This window comes from Heterodontus francisci, unplaced genomic scaffold (genome assembly GCF_036365525.1).
Source record: "Heterodontus francisci isolate sHetFra1 unplaced genomic scaffold, sHetFra1.hap1 HAP1_SCAFFOLD_1632, whole genome shotgun sequence".
NCBI classification, from domain to species: Eukaryota; Metazoa; Chordata; class Chondrichthyes; order Heterodontiformes; family Heterodontidae; genus Heterodontus; species Heterodontus francisci.
Genome location: NW_027142314.1, coordinates 2,937 through 23,134, shown reverse-complemented (window position 1 = coordinate 23,134; position 20,198 = coordinate 2,937). Strand labels below are relative to the sequence as shown.

Here is a 20,198-nt window from a genome sequence, read left to right as displayed (position 1 = left end):
TGAGGGGGTTCTTTGGTGGGGTGGGTGCCGGGGGTGCGGGGAGGGGGCAGTTCCCGGCCTCAAGGTCGTTACAGATCAGGGGAGGCCTTTCGGCCCATCTTTGTTGATGGATTCAGAAACCTGACACTCCTCCCACCCCGGGCCCCATCGCAATTACAGAATGCAGTCGATTGCAGGGGTGTCTCTGCCCCACGAGCTCTCTCTCTCTCTCTCTCCCCGCTCCCCGGAGCCCATTCCCTGCGGCCACTTTCTGATAATCACCCTAAACCTGCCCTTCGCCACTCTGACCCTGTGTCACCTTGTCCGACTCCCACAGTTTGACTAAATGTTCCCGATTCCCATTGTCTCATGTCACTCCGCGACACAACTCCAGGATCTCTCTCTACCCCACCAATTCCCCGCCCCCCCCTGGTTCCGGGACTGGGCTCGGCCTCATGGGGGGCTGCTCTCTGCGATGCCTCCTGCAGTAGAATGGCAAAATGGCTCCCTCCTGTCTTGGCAAACGGGACCAGTGGTGCCAGGGGCTTGTTTGCAACCAACTTTTCTTACATCTCAACTTAAAAAAAAGAAAGAGAAGTAGATTAGATTAGATTAGAGATACAGCACTGAAACAGGCCCTTCGGCCCACCGAGTCTGTGCCGACCATCAACCACCCATTTATACTAATCCTACACTAATCCCATATTCCTACCAAACATCCCCACCTGTCCCTATATTTCCCCTACCACCTACCTATACTAGTGACAATTCTTAATGGCCAATTTACCTACCAACCTGCAAGTCTTTTGGCTTGTGGGAGGAAACCCACGCAGACACAGGGAGAACTTGCAAACTCCACACAAGTACTAAAAATGTTCTGTAAAGGCGCTGGGAGCAGGGCAGGGGGGGTGGGGTGGTGGTGATGGGTGGGTGGGTAAGTAGGTAGGCTGCTGGTGGTGTCCTGAGGTTGCAAAAGGCACTGGATCAAAACAAAAATACTTTCGAATTAACGATGTGTCTCACTATTTAGCTTCTCTGTTCTTTTGGGCCTCCTTATCTCGGGAGAGAATGGGTAAGCGCCTGGAGGTGGTCAGTGGTTTGTGAAGCAGCGCCTGGAGTGGCTATAAAGGCCAATTCTAGAGTGACAGGCTCTTCCACAGGTGCTGCAGAGAAATTTGTTTGTTGGGGCTGTTACACAGTTGGCTCTCCCCTTGCGCTTCTGTCTTTTGTCCTGCCAACTGCTAAGTCTCTTCGACTCGCCACACTTTAGCCCAGCCTTTATGGCTGCCCGCCAGCTCTGGCGATCGCTGGCAACTGACTCCCACGACTTGTGGTCAGTGTCACAGGACTTCATGTCGCGTTTGCAGACGTCTTTAAAGCGGAGACGTGGACGGCCGGTGGGTCTGATACCGGTGACGAGCTCGCTGTACAATGCGTCCTTGGGGATCCTGCCATCTTCCATGCGGCTCACATGGCCAAGCCATCTCAAGCGCCGCTGACTCAGTAGTGTGTATAAGCTGGGGATGTTGGCCGCCTCGAGGACTTCTGTGTTGGAGATACGGTCCTGCCACCTGATGCCAAGTATTCTCCGGAGGCAGCGAAGATGGAATGAATTGAGACGTCACTCTTGGCTGACATACGTTGTCCAGGCCTCGCTGCCGTAGAGCAAGGTACTGAGGACACAGGCTTGATACAGGCTATTTATCACCTGCAACCCACCCTGGGGTGAAGCTTTTTATTGCCCCTTGAATGTTGCCTTAGGTGGGTGGGTGTACTGCCAGTATAAAAGATGGCGGGGCCCACACCACCGTGTTCTAGGCTTGTGCCAATATAAAAGATGGCGGCCGCATGTTATTGCAGGCATGGAGGATGCACGTGCCAGTATGAAAGATGGCGGAACGCGCATGTCCCAAGCATGGAGTGGGGGGGGGGGTGGGGTCGCGCCAGTACTAAAGATGGCCTCCGCCTATCAGGACACAAGGCGGCGGCCGGAAGTAGTCCGGGCGGCCCCGCGCTCCCGTCGACCCGGGTTCCGGATGTCTGTCCCCGCTCTTTGTTTCCGCCGCTGGATGGCTGCCTCTCCTCGCCTCATGGCCGGGCAGCCGGAGCACAAGAGGCCGAGGCCCCGGCCCCAGATTGGGACCCACGACGGAACCTTCCACTGCGACGAGGCGCTTGCCTGCTTCCTGCTGAGGCAGCTCCCGGAGTATCAGGTGAACCCCGTTTGGGGGGTTCCCCCCTCCCCAGGACCCGGTACTTGGCGTCTCCCGGGGTTCCCCCCTCCCCAGGACCCGGTACTTGGCGTCTCCCGGGGTTCCCCCCTCCCCAGGACCCGGTACTTGGCGTCTCCCGGGGTTCCCCCTCCCCAGGACCCGGTACTTGGCGTCTCCCGGGGTTCCCCCCTCCCCAGGACCCGGTACTTGGCGTCTCCCGGGGTTCCCCCTCCCCAGGACCCGGTACTTGGCGTCTCCCGGGGTTCCCCCCTCCCCAGGACTCGGTACTTGGCGTCTCCCGGGGTTCCCCCTCCCCAGGACCCGGTACTTGGCGTCTCCCGGGGTTCCCCCTCCCCAGGACTCGGTACTTGGCGTCTCCCGGGGTTCCCCCTCCCCAGGATTCGGTACTTGGCATCTCCCGGGGTTACCCCTCCCCAGGACTCAGTACTTGGCGTCTCCCGGGGTCCCCCCCCCCCTCGATACTTGGCGTCTCCCGGGGCTCCCCCTCCCCAGGCCACGGTACTTGGCGTCTCCCGGGGATCCCCCCTCGGTACTTGGCGTCTCCCGGGGTTTCCCCCTCCCCAGGACTTGGTACTTGGCGTCTCCTGGGGGATTTTCTCCAGAACCCGGTACTTGGCGTCTCCCGGGGTTTCCCCCTCCCCAGGACCCGGTACTTGGCATCTCCCGGGATTTCCCCCTCCCCAGGACTCGGTACTGGCGCCTCCCGGGGTTGTCCCTCCCCAGGACTCGATACTTGGCGTCTCCCGGGGTTCCCCCCCTCGGTACTTGGCGTCTCCCGGGGTTTCCCTCCCCAGAACCCGGTACTTGGCGTCTCCCGGGGTTTCCCCCTCCCCAGGACCCGGTACTTGGCGTATCCAGGGGTCCCCCTCCCCAGGACCCGGTACTTGGCGGCTCCCGCGTTAACCCTCCCCAGGACTTGGTACTTGGCGTATCCAGGGGTCTCCCTCCCCAGAACCTGGTTCTTGGCGTCTCCTGGGGTTTCCCCCTTCCCAGGACTCGGTACTTGGTGTCTCCCAGGGTCTCCGCTCCCCAGGACTCGTTACCTGGCGTCCCACAGGATTCCCCCTCCCCAGGACTCGGTACTTGCCGTCTCACGAGGATACCCCACCGGGAACCGGAGCTTGGAGTCTCCTTGGGTTCCCCCTCCCCAGGACACATTGCTTCGTCTGTCCTGGCGTTCCCACGCCCAGGACCTAGTACTTTGGGGATTTCCCTCTCCATGACTCAGTAATTGGTGTTTCCTGGGGTTCTCCCTGTCCCCAGAACTCGGTCCTTGGTGTCTCTGGTGTTCCTCCCCTCCCTGGGACTTGGTACATGGTATCATCCAGGGTTCCCCTTCCCCAGGACCCGGCACTTATTGTTTCCGGGGTTATCCCACTCCCCAGGCCTTGGTACTTGCCGTCTTTGGGGTTCCCATCCCCAGGACTCTGTATGTAGCATCTCTGGCGTTGCTCCCTTCCCCACGACTTATTACTTGGGGTCTCCAGGGTTGCCACTCCCCCACCCTGGACTCAGTACTTGATGTAACTGTACGAGTCACTGTTTATTCAGGGTGAGGGTCACTCACTGTGTAACTGTACAGAGTCACTGTTTATTCAGGGTGAGGGTCACTCACTGTGTAACTGTACAGAGTCACTGTTTATTCAGGGTGAGGATCACTCACTGTGTAACTGTACAGAGTCACTGTTTATTCAGGGTGAGGATCACTCACTGTGTAACTGTACAGAGTCACTGTTTATTCAGGGTGAGGATCACTCACTGTGTAACTGTACAGAGTCACTGTTTATTCAGGGTGGTGATCACTCACTGTGTAACTGTACAGAGTCACTGTTTATTCAGGGTGAGGATCACTCACTGTGTAACTGTACAGAGTCACTGTTTATTCAGGGTGAGGATCACTCACTGTGTAACTGTACAGAGTCACTGTTTATTCAGGGTGAGGATCACTCACTGTGTAACTGTACAGAGTCACTGTTTATTCAGGGTGAGGGTCACTCACTGTGTAACTGTACAGAGTCACGGTTTATTCAGGGTGGTGATCACTCGCTGTGTAACTGTACAGAGTCACTGTTTATTCAGGGTGAGGATCACTCACTGTGTAACTGTACAGAGTCACTGTTTATTCAGGGTGAGGATCACTCACTGTGTAACTGTACAGAGTCACTGTTTATTCAGGGTGAGGATCACTCACTGTGTAACTGTACAGAGTCACTGTTTATTCAGGGTGAGGGTCACTCACTGTGTAACTGTACAGAGTCACTGTTTATTCAGGGTGAGGGTCACTCACTGTGTAACTGTACAGAGTCACTGTTTATTCAGGGTGAGGATCACTCGCTGTGTAACTGTACAGAGTCACTGTTTATTCAGGGTGAGGATCACTCACTGTGTAACTGTACAGAGTCACTGTTTATTCAGGGTGAGGGTCACTCACTGTGTAACTGTACAGAGTCACTGTTTATTCAGGGTGAGGATCACTCACTGTGTATCTGTACAGAGTCACTGTTTATTCAGGGTGAGGGTCACTCACTGTGTAACTGTACAGAGTCACTGTTTATTCAGGGTGAGGATCACTCGCTGTGTAACTGTACAGAGTCACTGTTTATTCAGGGTGAGGATCACTCACTGTGTAACTGTACAGAGTCACTGTTTATTCAGGGTGAAGATCACTCGCTGTGTAACTGTACAGAGTCACTGTTTATTCAGGGTGAGGGTCACTCACTGTGTAACTGTACAGAGTCACTGTTTATTCAGGGTGATGGTCACTCACTGTGTAACTGTACAGAGTCACTGTTTATTCAGGGTGAGGGTCACTCACTGTGTAACTGTACAGAGTCACTGTTTATTCAGGGTGAGGATCACTCGCTGTGTAACTGTACAGAGTCACTGTTTATTCAGGGTGAGGGTCACTCACTGTGTAACTGTACAGAGTCACTGTTTATTCAGGGTGAGGGTCACTCACTGTGTAACTGTACAGAGTCACTGTTTATTCAGGGTGAGAATCACTCACTGTGTAACTGTACAGAGTCACTGTTTATTCAGGGTGAGGATCACTCACTGTAACTGTACAGAGTCACTGTTTATTCAGGGTGAGGATCACTCGCTGTGTAACTGTACAGAGTCACTGTTTATTCAGGGTGAGGGTCACTCGCTGTGTAACTGTACAGAGTCACTGTTTATTCAGGGTGAGGATCACTCGCTGTGTAACTGTACAGAGTCACTGTTTATTCAGGGTGAGGGTCACTCACTGTGTAACTGTACAGAGTCACTGTTTATTCAGGGTGAGGATCACTCGCTGTGTAACTGTACAGAGTCACTGTTTATTCAGGGTGAGGATCACTCGCTGTGTAACTGTACAGAGTCACTGTTTATTCAGGGTGAGGGTCACTCGCTGTGTAACTGTACAGAGTCACTGTTTATTCAGGGTGAGGGTCACTCGCTGTGTAACTGTACAGAGTCACTGTTTATTCAGGGTGAGGGTCACTCACTGTGTAACTGTACAGAGTCACTGTTTATTCAGGGTGAGGATCACTCACTGTGTAACTGTACAGAGTCACTGTTTATTCAGGGCGAGGGTCACTCGCTGTGTAACTGTACAGAGTCACTGTTTATTCAGGGTGAGGATCACTGTGTAACTGTACAGAGTCACTGTTTATTCAGGGTGAGGATCACTCACTGTGTAACTGTACAGAGTCACTGTTTATTCAGGGTGAGGGTCACTCACTGTGGAACTGTACAGAGTCACTGTTTATTCAGGGTGAGGATCACTGTGTAACTGTACAGAGTCACTGTTTATTCAGGGTGAGGATCACTCACTGTGTAACTGTACAGAGTCACTGTTTATTCAGGGTGAGGGTCACTCACTGTGTAACTGTACAGAGTCACTGTTTATTCAGGGTGAGGATCACTCGCTGTGTAACTGTACAGAGTCACTGTTTATTCAGGGTGAGGATCACTGTGTAACTGTACAGAGTCACTGTTTATTCAGGGTGAGGGTCACTCACTGTGTAACTGTACAGAGTCACTGTTTATTCAGGGTGAGGATCACTGTGTAACTGTACAGAGTTACTGTTTATTCAGGGTGAGGATCACTCGCTGTGTAACTGTACAGAGTCACTGTTTATTCAGGGTGAGGGTCACTCACTGTGTAACTGTACAGAGTCACTGTTTATTCAGGGTGAGGATCACTGTGTAACTGTACAGAGTTACTGTTTATTCAGGGTGAGGATCACTCGCTGTGTAACTGTACAGAGTCACTGTTTGTTCAGGGTGAGGATCACTCGCTGTGTAACTGTACAGAGTCACTGTTTATTCAGGGTGAGGATCACTGTGTAACTGTACAGAGTCACTGTTTATTCAGGGTGAGGGTCACTCACTGTGTAACTGTACAGAGTCACTGTTTATTCAGGGTGAGGATCACTGTGTAACTGTACAGAGTTACTGTTTATTCAGGGTGAGAATCACTCACTGTGTAACTGTACAGAGTCACTGTTTATTCAGGGTGAGGATCACTCTCTGTGTAACTGTACAGAGTCACTGTTTATTCAGGGTGAGGATCACTCGCTGTGTAACTGTACAGAGTCACTGTTTATTCAGGGTGAGGGTCACTCACTGTGTAACTGTACAGAGTCACTGTTTATTCAGGGTGAGGATCACTGTGTAACTGTACAGAGTCACTGTTTATTCAGGGTGAGGATCACTCACTGTGTAACTGTACAGAGTCACTGTTTATTCAGGATGAGGATCACTCGCTGTGTAACTGTACAGAGTCACTGTTTATTCAGGGTGAGGAGCACTCACTGTGTAACTGTACAGAGTCACTGTTTATTCAGGGTGAGGATCACTCACTGTGTAACTGTACAGAGTCACTGTTTATTCAGGGTGAGGATCACTCACTGTGTAACTGTACAGAGTTACTGTTTATTCAGGGTGAGGATCACTCGCTGTGTAACTGTACAGAGTCACTGTTTATTCAGGATGAGGGTCACTCACTGTGTAACTGTACAGAGTCACTGTTTATTCAGGGTGAGGATCACTCACTGTGTAACTGTACAGAGTCACTGTTTATTCAGGGTGAGAATCGCTCGCTGTGTAACTGTACAGAGTCACTGTTTATTCAGGGTGTGGATCACTCGCTGTGTAACTGGACAGAGTCACTGTTTATTCAGGGTGAGGGTCACTCACTGTGTAACTGTACAGAGTCACTGTTTATTCAGGATGAGGATCACTCGCTGTGTAACTGTACAGAGTCACTGTTTATTCAGGGTGAGGAGCACTCACTGTGTAACTGTACAGAGTCACTGTTTATTCAGGGTGAGGATCACTCACTGTGTAACTGTACAGAGTCACTGTTTATTCAGGATGAGGATCACTCGCTGTGTAACTGTACAGAGTCACTGTTTATTCAGGATGAGGATCACTCGCTGTGTAACTGTACAGAGTCACTGTTTATTCAGGGTGAGGAGCACTCACTGTGTAACTGTACAGAGTCACTGTTTATTCAGGGTGAGGATCACTCACTGTGTAACTGTACAGAGTCACTGTTTATTCAGGGTGAGGATCACTCACTGTGTAACTGTACAGAGTCACTGTTTATTCAGGGTGAGGATCACTCACTGTGTAACTGTGCAGAGTCACTGTTTATTCAGGGTGATGGTCACTCACTGTGTAACTGTACAGAGTTACTGTTTATTCAGGGTGAGGATCACTCGCTGTGTAACTGTACAGAGTCACTGTTTATTCAGGATGAGGATCACTCGCTGTGTAACTGTACAGAGTCACTGTTTATTCAGGATGAGGATCACTCACTGTGTAACTGTACAGAGTCACTATTTATTCAGGGTGAGGATCACTCACTGTGTAACTGTACAGAGTCACTGTTTATTCAGGGTGAGGGTCACTCACTGTGTAACTGTACAGAGTCACTGTTTATTCAGGGTGAGGGTCATTCACTGTGTAACTGTACAGAGTCACTGTTTATTCCGGGTGAGGATCACTCGCTGTGTAACTGTACAGAGTCACTGTTTATTCAGCAGGGTGAGGATCACTCACTGTGTAACTGTACAGAGTCACTGTTTATTCAGGGTGAGGGTCACTCACTGTGTAACTGTACAGAGTCACTGTTTATTCAGGGTGAGGGTCACTCACTGTGTAACTGTACAGAGTCACTGTTTATTCAGCAGGGTGAGGATCACTCACTGTGTAACTGTACAGAGTCACTGTTTATTCCGGGTGAGGATCACTCGCTGTGTAACTGTACAGAGTCACTGTTTATTCAGCAGGGTGAGGATCACTCACTGTGTAACTGTACAGAGTCACTGTTTATTCCGGGTGAGGATCACTCGCTGTGTAACTGTACAGAGTCACTGTTTATTCAGGGTGAGGATCACTCGCTGTGTAACTGTACAGAGTCACTGTTTATTCAGGGTGAGGATCACTCACTGTGTAACTGTACAGAGTCACTGTTTATTCAGGGTGAGGATCACTCACTGTGTAACTGTACAGAGTCACTGTTTATTCAGGGTGAGGGTCACTCGCTGTGTAACTGTACAGAGTCACTGTTTATTCAGCAGGGTGAGGATCACTCACTGTGTAACTGTACAGAATCACTGTTTATTCAGGGTGAGGATCACTCACTGTGTAACTGTACAGAGTCACTGTTTATTCAGGGTGAGGGTCACTCACTGTGTAACTGTACAGAGTCACTGTTTATTCAGGGTGAGGATCACTCACTGTGTAACTGTACAGAGTCACTGTTTATTCAGGGTGAGGGTCACTCACTGTGTAACTGTACAGAGTCACTGTTTATTCAGGGTGAGGATCACTCGCTGTGTAACTGTACAGAGTCACTGTTTATTCAGGGTGAGGATCACTGTGTAACTGTACAGAGTCACTGTTTATTCAGGGTGAGGGTCACTCACTGTGTAACTGTACAGAGTCACTGTTTATTCAGGGTGAGGATCACTCACTGTGTAACTGTACAGAGTTACTGTTTATTCAGGGTGAGGATCACTCGCTGTGTAACTGTACAGAGTGACTGTTTATTCAGGGTGAGGATCACTCACTGTGTAACTGTACAGAGTCACTGTTTATTCCGGGTGAGGATCACTCGCTGTGTAACTGTACAGAGTCACTGTTTATTCCGGGTGAGGATCACTCACTGTGTAACTGTACAGAGTCACTGTTTATTCAGGGTGAGGGTCACTCACTGTGTAACTGGACAGAGTCACTGTTTATTCAGGGTGAGGATCACTCACTGTGTAACTGTACAGAGTGACTGTTTATTCAGGGTGAGGATCACTCACTGTGTAACTGTACAGAGTCACTGTTTATTCCGGGTGAGGATCACTCGCTGTGTAACTGTACAGAGTGACTGTTTATTCAGGGTGAGGATCACTCACTGTGTAACTGTACAGAGTCACTGTTTATTCCGGGTGAGGATCACTCGCTGTGTAACTGTACAGAGTCACTGTTTATTCCGGGTGAGGATCACTCACTGTGTAACTGTACAGAGTCACTGTTTATTCAGGGTGAGGATCACTCACTTTGAAACTGTACAGAGTCACTGTTTATTCAGGGTGAGGATCACTCGCTGTGTAACTGTACAGAGTCACTGTTTATTCAGGGTGAGGATCACTCACTGTGTAACTGTACAGAGTCACTGTTTATTCAGGGTGAGGATCACTCACTGTGTAACTGTACAGAGTCACTGTTTATTCAGGGTGAGGATCACTCACTGTGTAACTGTACAGAGTCACTGTTTATTCCGGGTGAGGATCACTCACTCTGTAACTGTGCAGAGTCGCTGTTTATTCAGGGTGAGGATCACTCACTTTGAAACTGTACAGAGTCACTGTTTATTCAGGGTGAGGGTCACTCGCTGTGTAACTGTGCAGAGTCACTGTTTATTCAGGGTGAGGATCACTCACTGTGTAACTGTACAGAGTCACTGTTTATTCAGGGTGAGGATCACTCACTGTGTAACTGTACAGAGTCACTGTTTATTCAGGGTGAGGATCACTCACTGTGTAACTGTACAGAGTCACTGTTTATTCAGGGTGAGGGTCACTCGCTGTGTAACTGTACAGAGTCACTGTTTATTCAGGGTGAGGATCACTCACTGTAACTGTACAGAGTCACTGTTTATTCAGGGTGAGGGTCACTCACTGTGTAACTGCACAGAGTCACTGTTTATTCAGGGCGAGGATCACTCACTGTGTAACTGTACAGAGTCACTGTTTATTCAGGGTGAGGGTCACTCACTGTGTAACTGTACAGAGTCACTGTTTATTCAGGGTGAGGATCACTCGCTGTGTAACTGTACAGAGTCACTGTTTATTCAGGGTGAGGATCACTCACTGTAACTGTACAGAGTCACTGTTTATTCAGGGTGAGGGTCACTCACTGTGTAACTGCACAGAGTCACTGTTTATTCAGGGCGAGGATCACTCACTGTGTAACTGTACAGAGTCACTGTTTATTCAGGGTGAGGGTCACTCACTGTGTAACTGTACAGAGTCACTGTTTATTCAGGGTGAGGATCACTCGCTGTGTAACTGTACAGAGTCACTGTTTATTCAGGGTGAGGATCACTCACTGTGTAACTGTACAGAGTCACTGTTTATTCAGGGTGAGGGTCACTCACTGTGTAACTGTGCAGAGTCACTGTTTATTCAGGGTGAGGATCACTCACTTTGAAACTGTACAGAGTCACTGTTTATTCAGGGTGAGGGTCACTCGCTGTGTAACTGTACAGAGTCACTGTTTATTCAGGGTGAGGATCACTCACTGTGTAACTGTGCAGAGTCACTGTTTATTCAGGGTGAGGGTCACTAACTGTGTAACTGTACAGAGTCACTGTTTATTCAGGGTGAGGATCACTCGCTGTGTAACTGTGCAGAGTCACTGTTTATTCAGGGTGAGGATCACTCACTTTGAAACTGTACAGAGTCACTGTTTATTCAGGGTGAGGGTCACTCGCTGTGTAACTGTACAGAGTCACTGTTTATTCAGGGTGAGGGTCACTCGCTGTGTAACTGTACAGAGTCACTGTTTATTCAGGGTGAGGGTCACTCACTGTGTAACTGTACAGAGTCACTGTTTATTCAGGGTGAGGATCACTCACTGTGTAACTGTACAGAGTCACTGTTTATTCAGGGTGAGGATCACTCACTGTGTAACTGTACAGAGTCACTGTTTATTCAGGGTGAGGATCACTCACTGTGTAACTGTACAGAGTCACTGTTTATTCAGGGTGAGGATCACTCACTGTGTAACTGTACAGAGTCACTGTTTATTCAGGGTGAGGATCACTCACTGTGTAACTGTACAGAGTCACTGTTTATTCAGGGTGAGGATCACTCACTGTGTAACTGTACAGAGTCAGTGTTTATTCAGGGTGAGGATCACTCACTTTGAAACTGTACAGAGTCACTGTTTATTCAGGGTGAGGGTCACTCACTGTGTAACTGTACAGAGTCACTGTTTATTCAGGGTGAGGGTCACTCGCTGTGTAACTGTACAGAGTCACTGTTTATTCAGGGTGAGGATCACTCACTGTGTAACTGTACAGAATCACTGTTTATTCAGGGTGAGGATCACTCACTGTGTAACTGTACAGAGTCACTGTTTATTCAGGGTGAGGATCACTCACTGTGTAACTGTACAGAGTCACTGTTTATTCAGGGTGAGGGTCACTCACTGTAACTGTACAGAGTCACTGTTTATTCAGGGTGAGGGTCACTCACTGTAACTGTACAGAGTCACTGTTTATTCAGGGTGAGGATCACTCACTGTGTAACTGTACAGAGTCACTGTTTATTCAGGGTGAGGGTCACTCACTGTAACTGTACAGAGTCACTGTTTATTCAGGGTGAGGATCACTCACTGTGTAACTGTACAGAGTCACTGTTTATTCAGGGTGAGGATCACTCACTGTGTAACTGTACAGAGTCACTGTTTATTCAGGGTGAGGGTCACTCGCTGTGTAACTGTACAGAGTCACTGTTTATTCAGGGTGAGGATCACTCACTGTGTAACTGTACAGAATCACTGTTTATTCAGGGTGAGGATCACTCACTGTGTAACTGTACAGAGTCACTGTTTATTCAGGGTGAGGATCACTCACTGTGTAACTGTACAGAGTCACTGTTTATTCAGGGTGAGGGTCACTCACTGTAACTGTACAGAGTCACTGTTTATTCAGGGTGAGGGTCACTCACTGTAACTGTACAGAGTCACTGTTTATTCAGGGTGAGGATCACTCACTGTGTAACTGTACAGAGTCACTGTTTATTCAGGGTGAGGATCACTCACTGTGTAACTGTACAGAGTCACTGTTTATTCAGGGTGAGGATCACTCACTGTGTAACTGTACAGAGTCACTGTTTATTCAGGGTGAGGATCACTCACTGTGTAACTGTACAGAGTCACTGTTTATTCAGGGTGAGGATCACTCACTGTGTAACTGTACAGAGTCACTGTTTATTCAGGGTGAGGATCACTCACTGTGTAACTGTACAGAGTCACTGTTTATTCAGGGTGAGGATCACTCACTGTGTAACTGTACAGAGTCACTGTTTATTCAGGGTGAAGGTCACTCACTGTGTAACTGTACAGAGTCACTGTTTATTCAGGGTGAGGGTCACTCACTGTAACTGTACAGAGTCACTGTTTATTCAGGGTGAGGATCACTCACTGTGTAACTGTACAGAGTCACTGTTTATTCAGGGTGAGGATCACTCACTGTGTAACTGTACAGAGTCACTGTTTATTCAGGGTGAGGATCACTCACTGTGTAACTGTACAGAGTCACTGTTTATTCAGGGTGAGGATCACTCACTGTGTAACTGTACAGAGTCACTGTTTATTCAGGGTGAGGATCACTCACTGTGTAACTGTACAGAGTCACTGTTTATTCCGGGTGAGGATCAGGGTTAAGATTACTCTCTGTCTTGTTCCCAGGAGGCGGAGATCGTACGCACACGGGATCCCAAACTGCTGGGGGGATGCGATGTGGTGGTCGACGTGGGAGGGGTTTACGACCCTGGGAGACACCGATACGACCATCACCAGCGGTAAGCAGTATCTGCCCATTGTGAGCTTTTGAGATGCCAGCCTTGAGCACAGAATCCGCACGCAGGGAGAGAGCTGGCGGGCTCCATGTGTATCGGCTAAACAGACAACAATTCCTCACACCTAGGGCAGTCGGAATCTGGAAAACCCACCCCAAAAAAAGAGCTGGGGGCTCAAAGGGAGCTGTCAAGCACAAGATTAGTTTCTGCTGGTTGCAGCGAGATGAGGTTAAGATACAGATCAGCCATGACCTAACTGAATGGTGGAACCCTATTCCTCCGAGCCTCAATGTCTGTATTTATTTGGGCTGCAGGTCTTTCTCGGAGAGTATGTCCAGCTTGAGGCCAGGGTGTCGCTGGGTCACAAAGCTGAGCAGCGCTGGCCTGGTCTACCTTCACTTCGGGAGGAAGATCCTGGCCCGGGTCCTGAAGATGGACGGGACCGACCCGCGCCTGGATGTCCTGCACGACAAGGTGGGTGTGAAAAAGCTCGGGGGAACAGCCAGGCCTGTCCGGTCTACCCCCGGTTCCCGCCCGCTCACTCGCTCTCGGGGTTGTGGGGGGTGGGGGGTGGGGGGTGGTAATCCTACGCGTCATCGCCACGCGGGCTGCTGTCGGGGGGTCGGAGGCTTTGCGCTGGAGGGGGTAAAGGACAGACAGTCATGTCTGGGTGAGATGGTGATCGCAGTGAGGGTGGGGCTGATACAGTGAAACACGGGGTCGACCCTTTTTAACCTGTCTCTCTCCCCCCCCTGCCCTTCTCTCTCTCCCCCCCCGCCCTTCTGTCTCTCTCTGCCCTTCTCTCTCCGTCTCGCTCTCTCCCTCTCTGTTTCTGTCTCCCTCTCTATCTCACTCTCTGCCTCTCCCTCTATCTCTCCTTTTGTCTCTCCCTTTCTGTTTCTCACTCTCTCGCTCTCTTTCACTCTCCCTCCCTTTCTGTCTCTATCCCACTCCGTGCCCCTCTTCCCCCCCCCGCACCTTTGTCTCTCCCTTTCTATCTGTCTCCCTCTCTCTCTCCCCCTTTTGTCTCTCTGCCTTTCTCTCTCTCTCTACCCCCTTCTGTGCCTCTCTTGCAGCTTTATGAAAACTTTGTGGAGGAAATCGATGCAATCGATAACGGAATCTCTCAGTACGAGGGAGAGTCTCGCTACACCATGACCACTCACCTGAGCTCCCGCGTCGCAAATCTCAACCCTGCATGGAACGCAGAGGATCAGGACACGGAGGTGAGCGGGGGCGGGGAAGTGGAGTGAGGGGGTGGGGGAGGGAGATAAAGAGAGAAACCCCCCCACCGCCTCATTTTTACAGCCCTTTCCACGACCTCGGGATGTTCTGAGTGCTTCAGCAGCTGATGAACAACTTTCTGGATTGCTGTCAAAGCGTTATTGATCATGTTCTTTGAAGTATTGGAGAGGGTTGATGAGGGTATTGCGGTGGATGCTGTGTACGTGGACTTTCAAACTGCGACTCAATAGCGTTGACAGTGAAATTAAATCCATGCGATTCAGGGGACAGGGGCAGCGGGGATAGGAAATGGGCTCGGGGGACGGGACACAGAGTAGCAGTGAACGGTTGTTTTTCATACCGGACAGTGGTGTTCCCCAGGAGTGGGTGGTTGGACCACAGCTCTTTCCGATATCTATTAACGACCCGGACTTGGGGGAGACGGGGCACAATTTCAAAGTTTTGCAGACGAGGAGGACATGGACAGAACTTGGGAGGAGACGGACAGACCGGTGAACTGGGCTGTCAGGTGGCGGATGGAGTTCAACACAGAGACGCGTGAAGTGATTCATTTTGGTAGGAAGAATGAGGAGAGGCGATATAAACTAAATGGTACAATTTTAAAGGGGGTGCCAGGAACAAAGAGACCTGGGGTGGGTATGTACACAAATCAGGACAAGTTAAGAAGGCTGTTTGAATAAATATTCAATATCCTGGGTTTCCTAACTCCGGGACTCAGCCTCTGAATTTATTACTGCTCCTTTCTCTGCAGTCAGCTTGTCTCACCAACCCTCCCCCGGATCTCATCTCTTCCAGGACAGATTTACCAAGGCCATGAGGCTGGTGGGCTCGGAGTTCCTGGATAGGCTGGAATATTACCACAAGTCCTGGCTTCCTGCTCGGACCCTGATTGAGGATGCAATTCGGGGCCGGTTTAAGGTAAGTGGAGAGCACGAAGGTTGCTGAGCGAGTACAGGGAGCCAGTGAGTGCATTTCCTGTCCTAACCTATTTCCAGTCCCGTTTCAATCCCACTCTCTAGTCCCAGTGATCCAGGGTTACTCCTGGTCCCAGAGTCTTAGAGAGATACAGCACTGAAACAGGCCCTTCGGCCCACCGAGTCTGTGCCGACCAACAACCACCCATTTATACTAATCCTACATTAATCCCATATTCCCTACCACATCCCCACCATTCTCCTACCACCGACTACACTAGGGGCAATTTACAATGGCCAATTTACCTATCAACCTGCAAGTCTTTGGCATGTGGGAGGAAACCGGAGCACCCGGAGGAAACCCACACAGACACAGGGGGAACTTGCAAACTCCACACAGGCAGTACCCGGAATCGAACCCGGGTCCCTGGAGCTGTGAGGCTGCAGTGCTAACCATCGTGCCGCCCAATCGGTTACTCCAATCGTCCCCAGTGTGAATCCCAATATCAATCCGGGTCCCCGTGTGAGTCCCGGTCCCAATGTTACCCTCTCTCTCTCTCTCTCTCTCTTTCAGGAGGATGCGAGTGGAGAGATTGTGGTACTGGTGAAGGGTGGTTGCCCATGGAAGGAGCATCTCTTTGAGCTGGAGAAGCAGTTCCAGGTCGAGACACCCATCAAGTTTGTGTTGTACACGGACCAGCGAGGTCAGTGGCGGGTTCAGTGTGTGCCACAGGGACTTGGAACCTTCCAGAACCGGTGAGCATTTCTGAGGGTGATGGAACACTGGTCAGGAGCGGCACTTAACCTGCCTGGATGTCTGTTATTGTATATATAAACCCCACTGAACCCCTCGATTAGATTCCAGTCTGTAACTCACTCCCGGGTATCTGTTATTCTATATATAAACCACCCGAACCCCTCAATTAGATTCCAGTCTGTAACTCACTCCCGGGTATCTGTTATTCTATATATAAACCCCACTGAACCCCCCGATTAGATTCCAGTCTGTAACTCACTCCCGGGTATCTGTTATTCTATATATAAACCCACCCGAACCCCTCGATTAGATTCCAGTCTGTAACTCACTCCTGGGTATCTGTTATTCTATATATAAACCCCCCCGAACCCCTCGATTAGATTCCAGTCTGTAACTCACTCCCGGGTATCTGTTATTCTATATATAAACCCCCCCGAACCCCTCGATTAGATTCCAGTCTGTAACTCACTCCCGGGTATCTGTTATTCTATATATAAACCCCCTGAACCCCTCGATTAGATTCCAGACTGTAACTCACTCCCGGGTATCTGTTATTCCATATATAAACCCCCTGAACCCCTCGATTAGATTCCAGTCTGTAACTCACTCCCGGGTATCTGTTATTCTATATATAAACCCCCTGAACCCCTCGATTAGATTCCAGTCTGTAACTCACTCCCGGGTATCTGTTATTCTATATATAAACCCCCCGAACCCCTCGATTAGATTCCAGTCTGTAACTCACTCCCCGGTATCTGTTATTCTATATATAAACCCCCCCGAACCCCTCGATTAGATTCCAGTCTGTAACTCACTCCCGGGTATCTGTTATTCTATATATAAACCCCACTGAACCCCTCGATTAGATTCCAGTCTGTAACTCACTCCCGGGTATCTGTTATTCTATATATAAACCCCCCAAACCCCTCGATTAGATTCCAGTCTGTAACTCACTCCCCGGTATCTGTTATTCTATATATAAACCCCCCCGAACCCCTCGATTAGATTCCAGTCTGTAACTCACTCCCCGGTATCTGTTATTCTATATATAAACCCCCCGAACCCCTCGATTAGATTCCAGTCTGTAACTCACTCCCGGGTATCTGTTATTCTATATATAAACCCCCCGAACCCCTCGATTAGATTCCAGTCTGTAACTCACTCCCCGGTATCTGTTATTCTATATATAAACTCTCCGAACCCCTCGATTAGATTCCAGTCTGTAACTCACTCCCGGGTATCTGTTATTCTATATATAAACCCCCCAAACCCCTCGATTAGATTCCAGTCTGTAACTCACTCCCCGGTATCTGTTATTCTATATATAAACCCCCCCGAACCCCTCGATTAGATTCCAGTCTGTAACTCACTCCCCGGTATCTGTTATTCTATATATAAACCCCCCGAACCCCTCGATTAGATTCCAGTCTGTAACTCACTCCCGGGTATCTGTTATTCTATATATAAACCCCCGAACCCCTCGATTAGATTCCAGTCTGTAACTCACTCCCCGGTATCTGTTATTCTATATATAAACTCTCCGAACCCCTCGATTAGATTCCAGTCTGTAACTCACTCCCGGGTATCTGTTATTCTATATATAAACCCCACTGAACCCCTCGATTAGATTCCAGTCTGTAACTCATTCCCGGGTATCTGTTATTCTATATATAAACCCCCACCGAACCCCTCGATTAGATTCCAGTCTGTAACTCACTCCTGGGTATCTGTTATTCTATATATAAACCCCACTGAACCCCTCGATTAGATTCCAGTCTGTAACTCACTCCCGGGTATCTGTTATTCTATATATAAATCCCCCTGAACCCCTCGATTAGATTCCAGTCTGTAACTCACTCCCCGGTATCTGTTATTCCATATATAAACCCCACTGAGCCCCTCGATTAGATTTCAGTCTGTAACTCACTCCCGGGTATCTGTTATTCCATATATAAACCCCACTGAACCCCTCGATTAGATTCCAGTCTGTAACTCACTCCCCGGTATCTGTTATTCTATATATAAACCCCACTGAACCCCTCGATTAGATTCCAGTCTGTAACTCACTCCCCGGTATCTGTTATTCTATATATAAACCCCACTGAACCCCTCGATTAGATTCCAGTCTGTAACTCACTCCCGGGTATCTGTTATTCTATATATAAACCCCACTGAACCCCTCGATTAGATTCCAGTCTGTAACTCACTCCCCGGTATCTGTTATTCTATATATAAATCCCCCGAACCTCTCGATTAGATTCCAGTCTGTAACTCACTCCCCGGTATCTGTTATTCTATATATAAACCCCACTGAACCCCTCGATTAGATTCCAGTCTGTAACTCACTCCCGGGTATCTGTTATTCTATATATAAATCGCCCTGAACCCCTCGATTAGATTCCAGTCTGTAACTCACTCCCGGGTATCTGTTATTCTATATATAAACCCCACTGAGCCCCTCGATTAGATTCCAGTCTGTAACTCACTCCCGGGTATCTGTTATTCCATATATAAACCCCCTGAACCCCTCGATTAGATTCCAGTCTGTAACTCACTCCCGGGTATCTGTTATTCTATATATAAATCCCCCGAACCTCTCGATTAGATTCCAGTCTGTAACTCACTCCCGGGTATCTGTTATTCTATATATAAATCCCCCTGAACCCCTCGATTAGATTCCAGTCTGTAACTCACTCCCGGGTATCTGTTATTCCATATATAAACCCCACTGAACCCCTCGATTAGATTCCAGTCTGTAACTCACTCCCGGGTATCTGTTATTCTATATATAAATCCCCCTGAACCCCTCGATTAGATTCCAGTCTGTAACTCACTCCCAGGTATCTGTTATTCTATATATAAGTCCCCCGAACCCCTCGATTAGATTCCAGTCTGTAACTCACTCCCGGGTATCTGTTATTCTATATATAAATCCCCCTGAACCCCTCGATTAGATTCCAGTCTGTAACTCACTCCCAGGTATCTGTTATTCTATATATAAGTCCCCCGAACCCCTCGATTAGATTCCAGTCTGTAACTCACTCCCGGGTATCTGTTATTCTATATATAAATCCCCCTGAGCCCCTCGATTAGATTCCAGTCTGTAACTCACTCCCGGGTATCTGTTATTCCATATATAAACCCCACTGAACCCCTCGATTAGATTCCAGTCTGTAACTCACTCCCGGGTATCTGTTATTCTATATATAAATCCCCCTGAACCCCTCGATTAGATTCCAGTCTGTAACTCACTCCCAGGTATCTGTTATTCTATATATAAGTCCCCCGAACCCCTCGATTAGATTCCAGTCTGTAACTCACTCCCAGGTATCTGTTATTCTATATATAATCCACCCCGAACCCCTCGATTAGATTCCAGTCTGTAACTCACTTCCGGGTATCTGTTATTCTATATATAAACCACCCCGAACCACTCGATTAGATTCCAGTCTGTAACTCACTCTGTGGTCGTGTCTCTTTCAGGCTGTCATTGTTGGAGGAATGGCAAGGGTTGAGAGACGAGGAACTCTCTGCTGTCAGTGGGATCGCGGGCTGCGTCTTTGTCCACGCCAGCGGATTCATCGGCGGAAACACGACAAAGGAGGGGGCGCTGGAAATGGCACGAGTGACCCTCCACCGGGCAGCCAAGGTCAACGGGACACGCGCGCCCGAGACGAGCTGACCGGTACCGGCCGACCGGCGGAAAGCGCGAGCTGCTGCTGTCAGCGGAACCCGGGTAGAAATAAAGTCTCTTTCACTAAACTGTTTATGGTGCAGGTTGTCTGTGTAATAACCTCGACTGGGTCCACCTGCTCTCTAGAGATAGAGCGCAGGGTTCTGACGCTCCATCCAGAGCAGGCACCCCCACCCCCACCATCCTGACATTAAAGGCCACCGATTATTCTCCATTTGATAGTAGATGGTTTTATTTTTTGGATTTGAATCAGATAGACCAACATCTCTGGGAGGTGAAGGGAGCGGGAGGGTCACAGCTCGGAGA

At 49.2% G+C, this 20,198-nt stretch overlaps 1 protein-coding gene across 1 annotated transcript; it reads left to right on the top strand.

Annotated features, from left to right (window-relative positions):
• The first annotated feature begins 1,945 nt into the window (after positions 1–1,945).
• Positions 1,946–19,960, top strand: myg1 (myg1 exonuclease). Its single transcript, XM_068028504.1, has 7 exons — positions 1,946–2,192; positions 13,173–13,285; positions 13,597–13,756; positions 14,359–14,508; positions 15,323–15,445; positions 16,016–16,197; positions 19,682–19,960. Exons 1-7 carry the CDS (start codon positions 2,016–2,018, stop codon positions 19,878–19,880), a joined length of 1,104 nt encoding a protein of 367 aa, XP_067884605.1. The 5' UTR covers positions 1,946–2,015; the 3' UTR covers positions 19,881–19,960.
• The last annotated feature ends 238 nt before the right edge of the window (positions 19,961–20,198 follow it).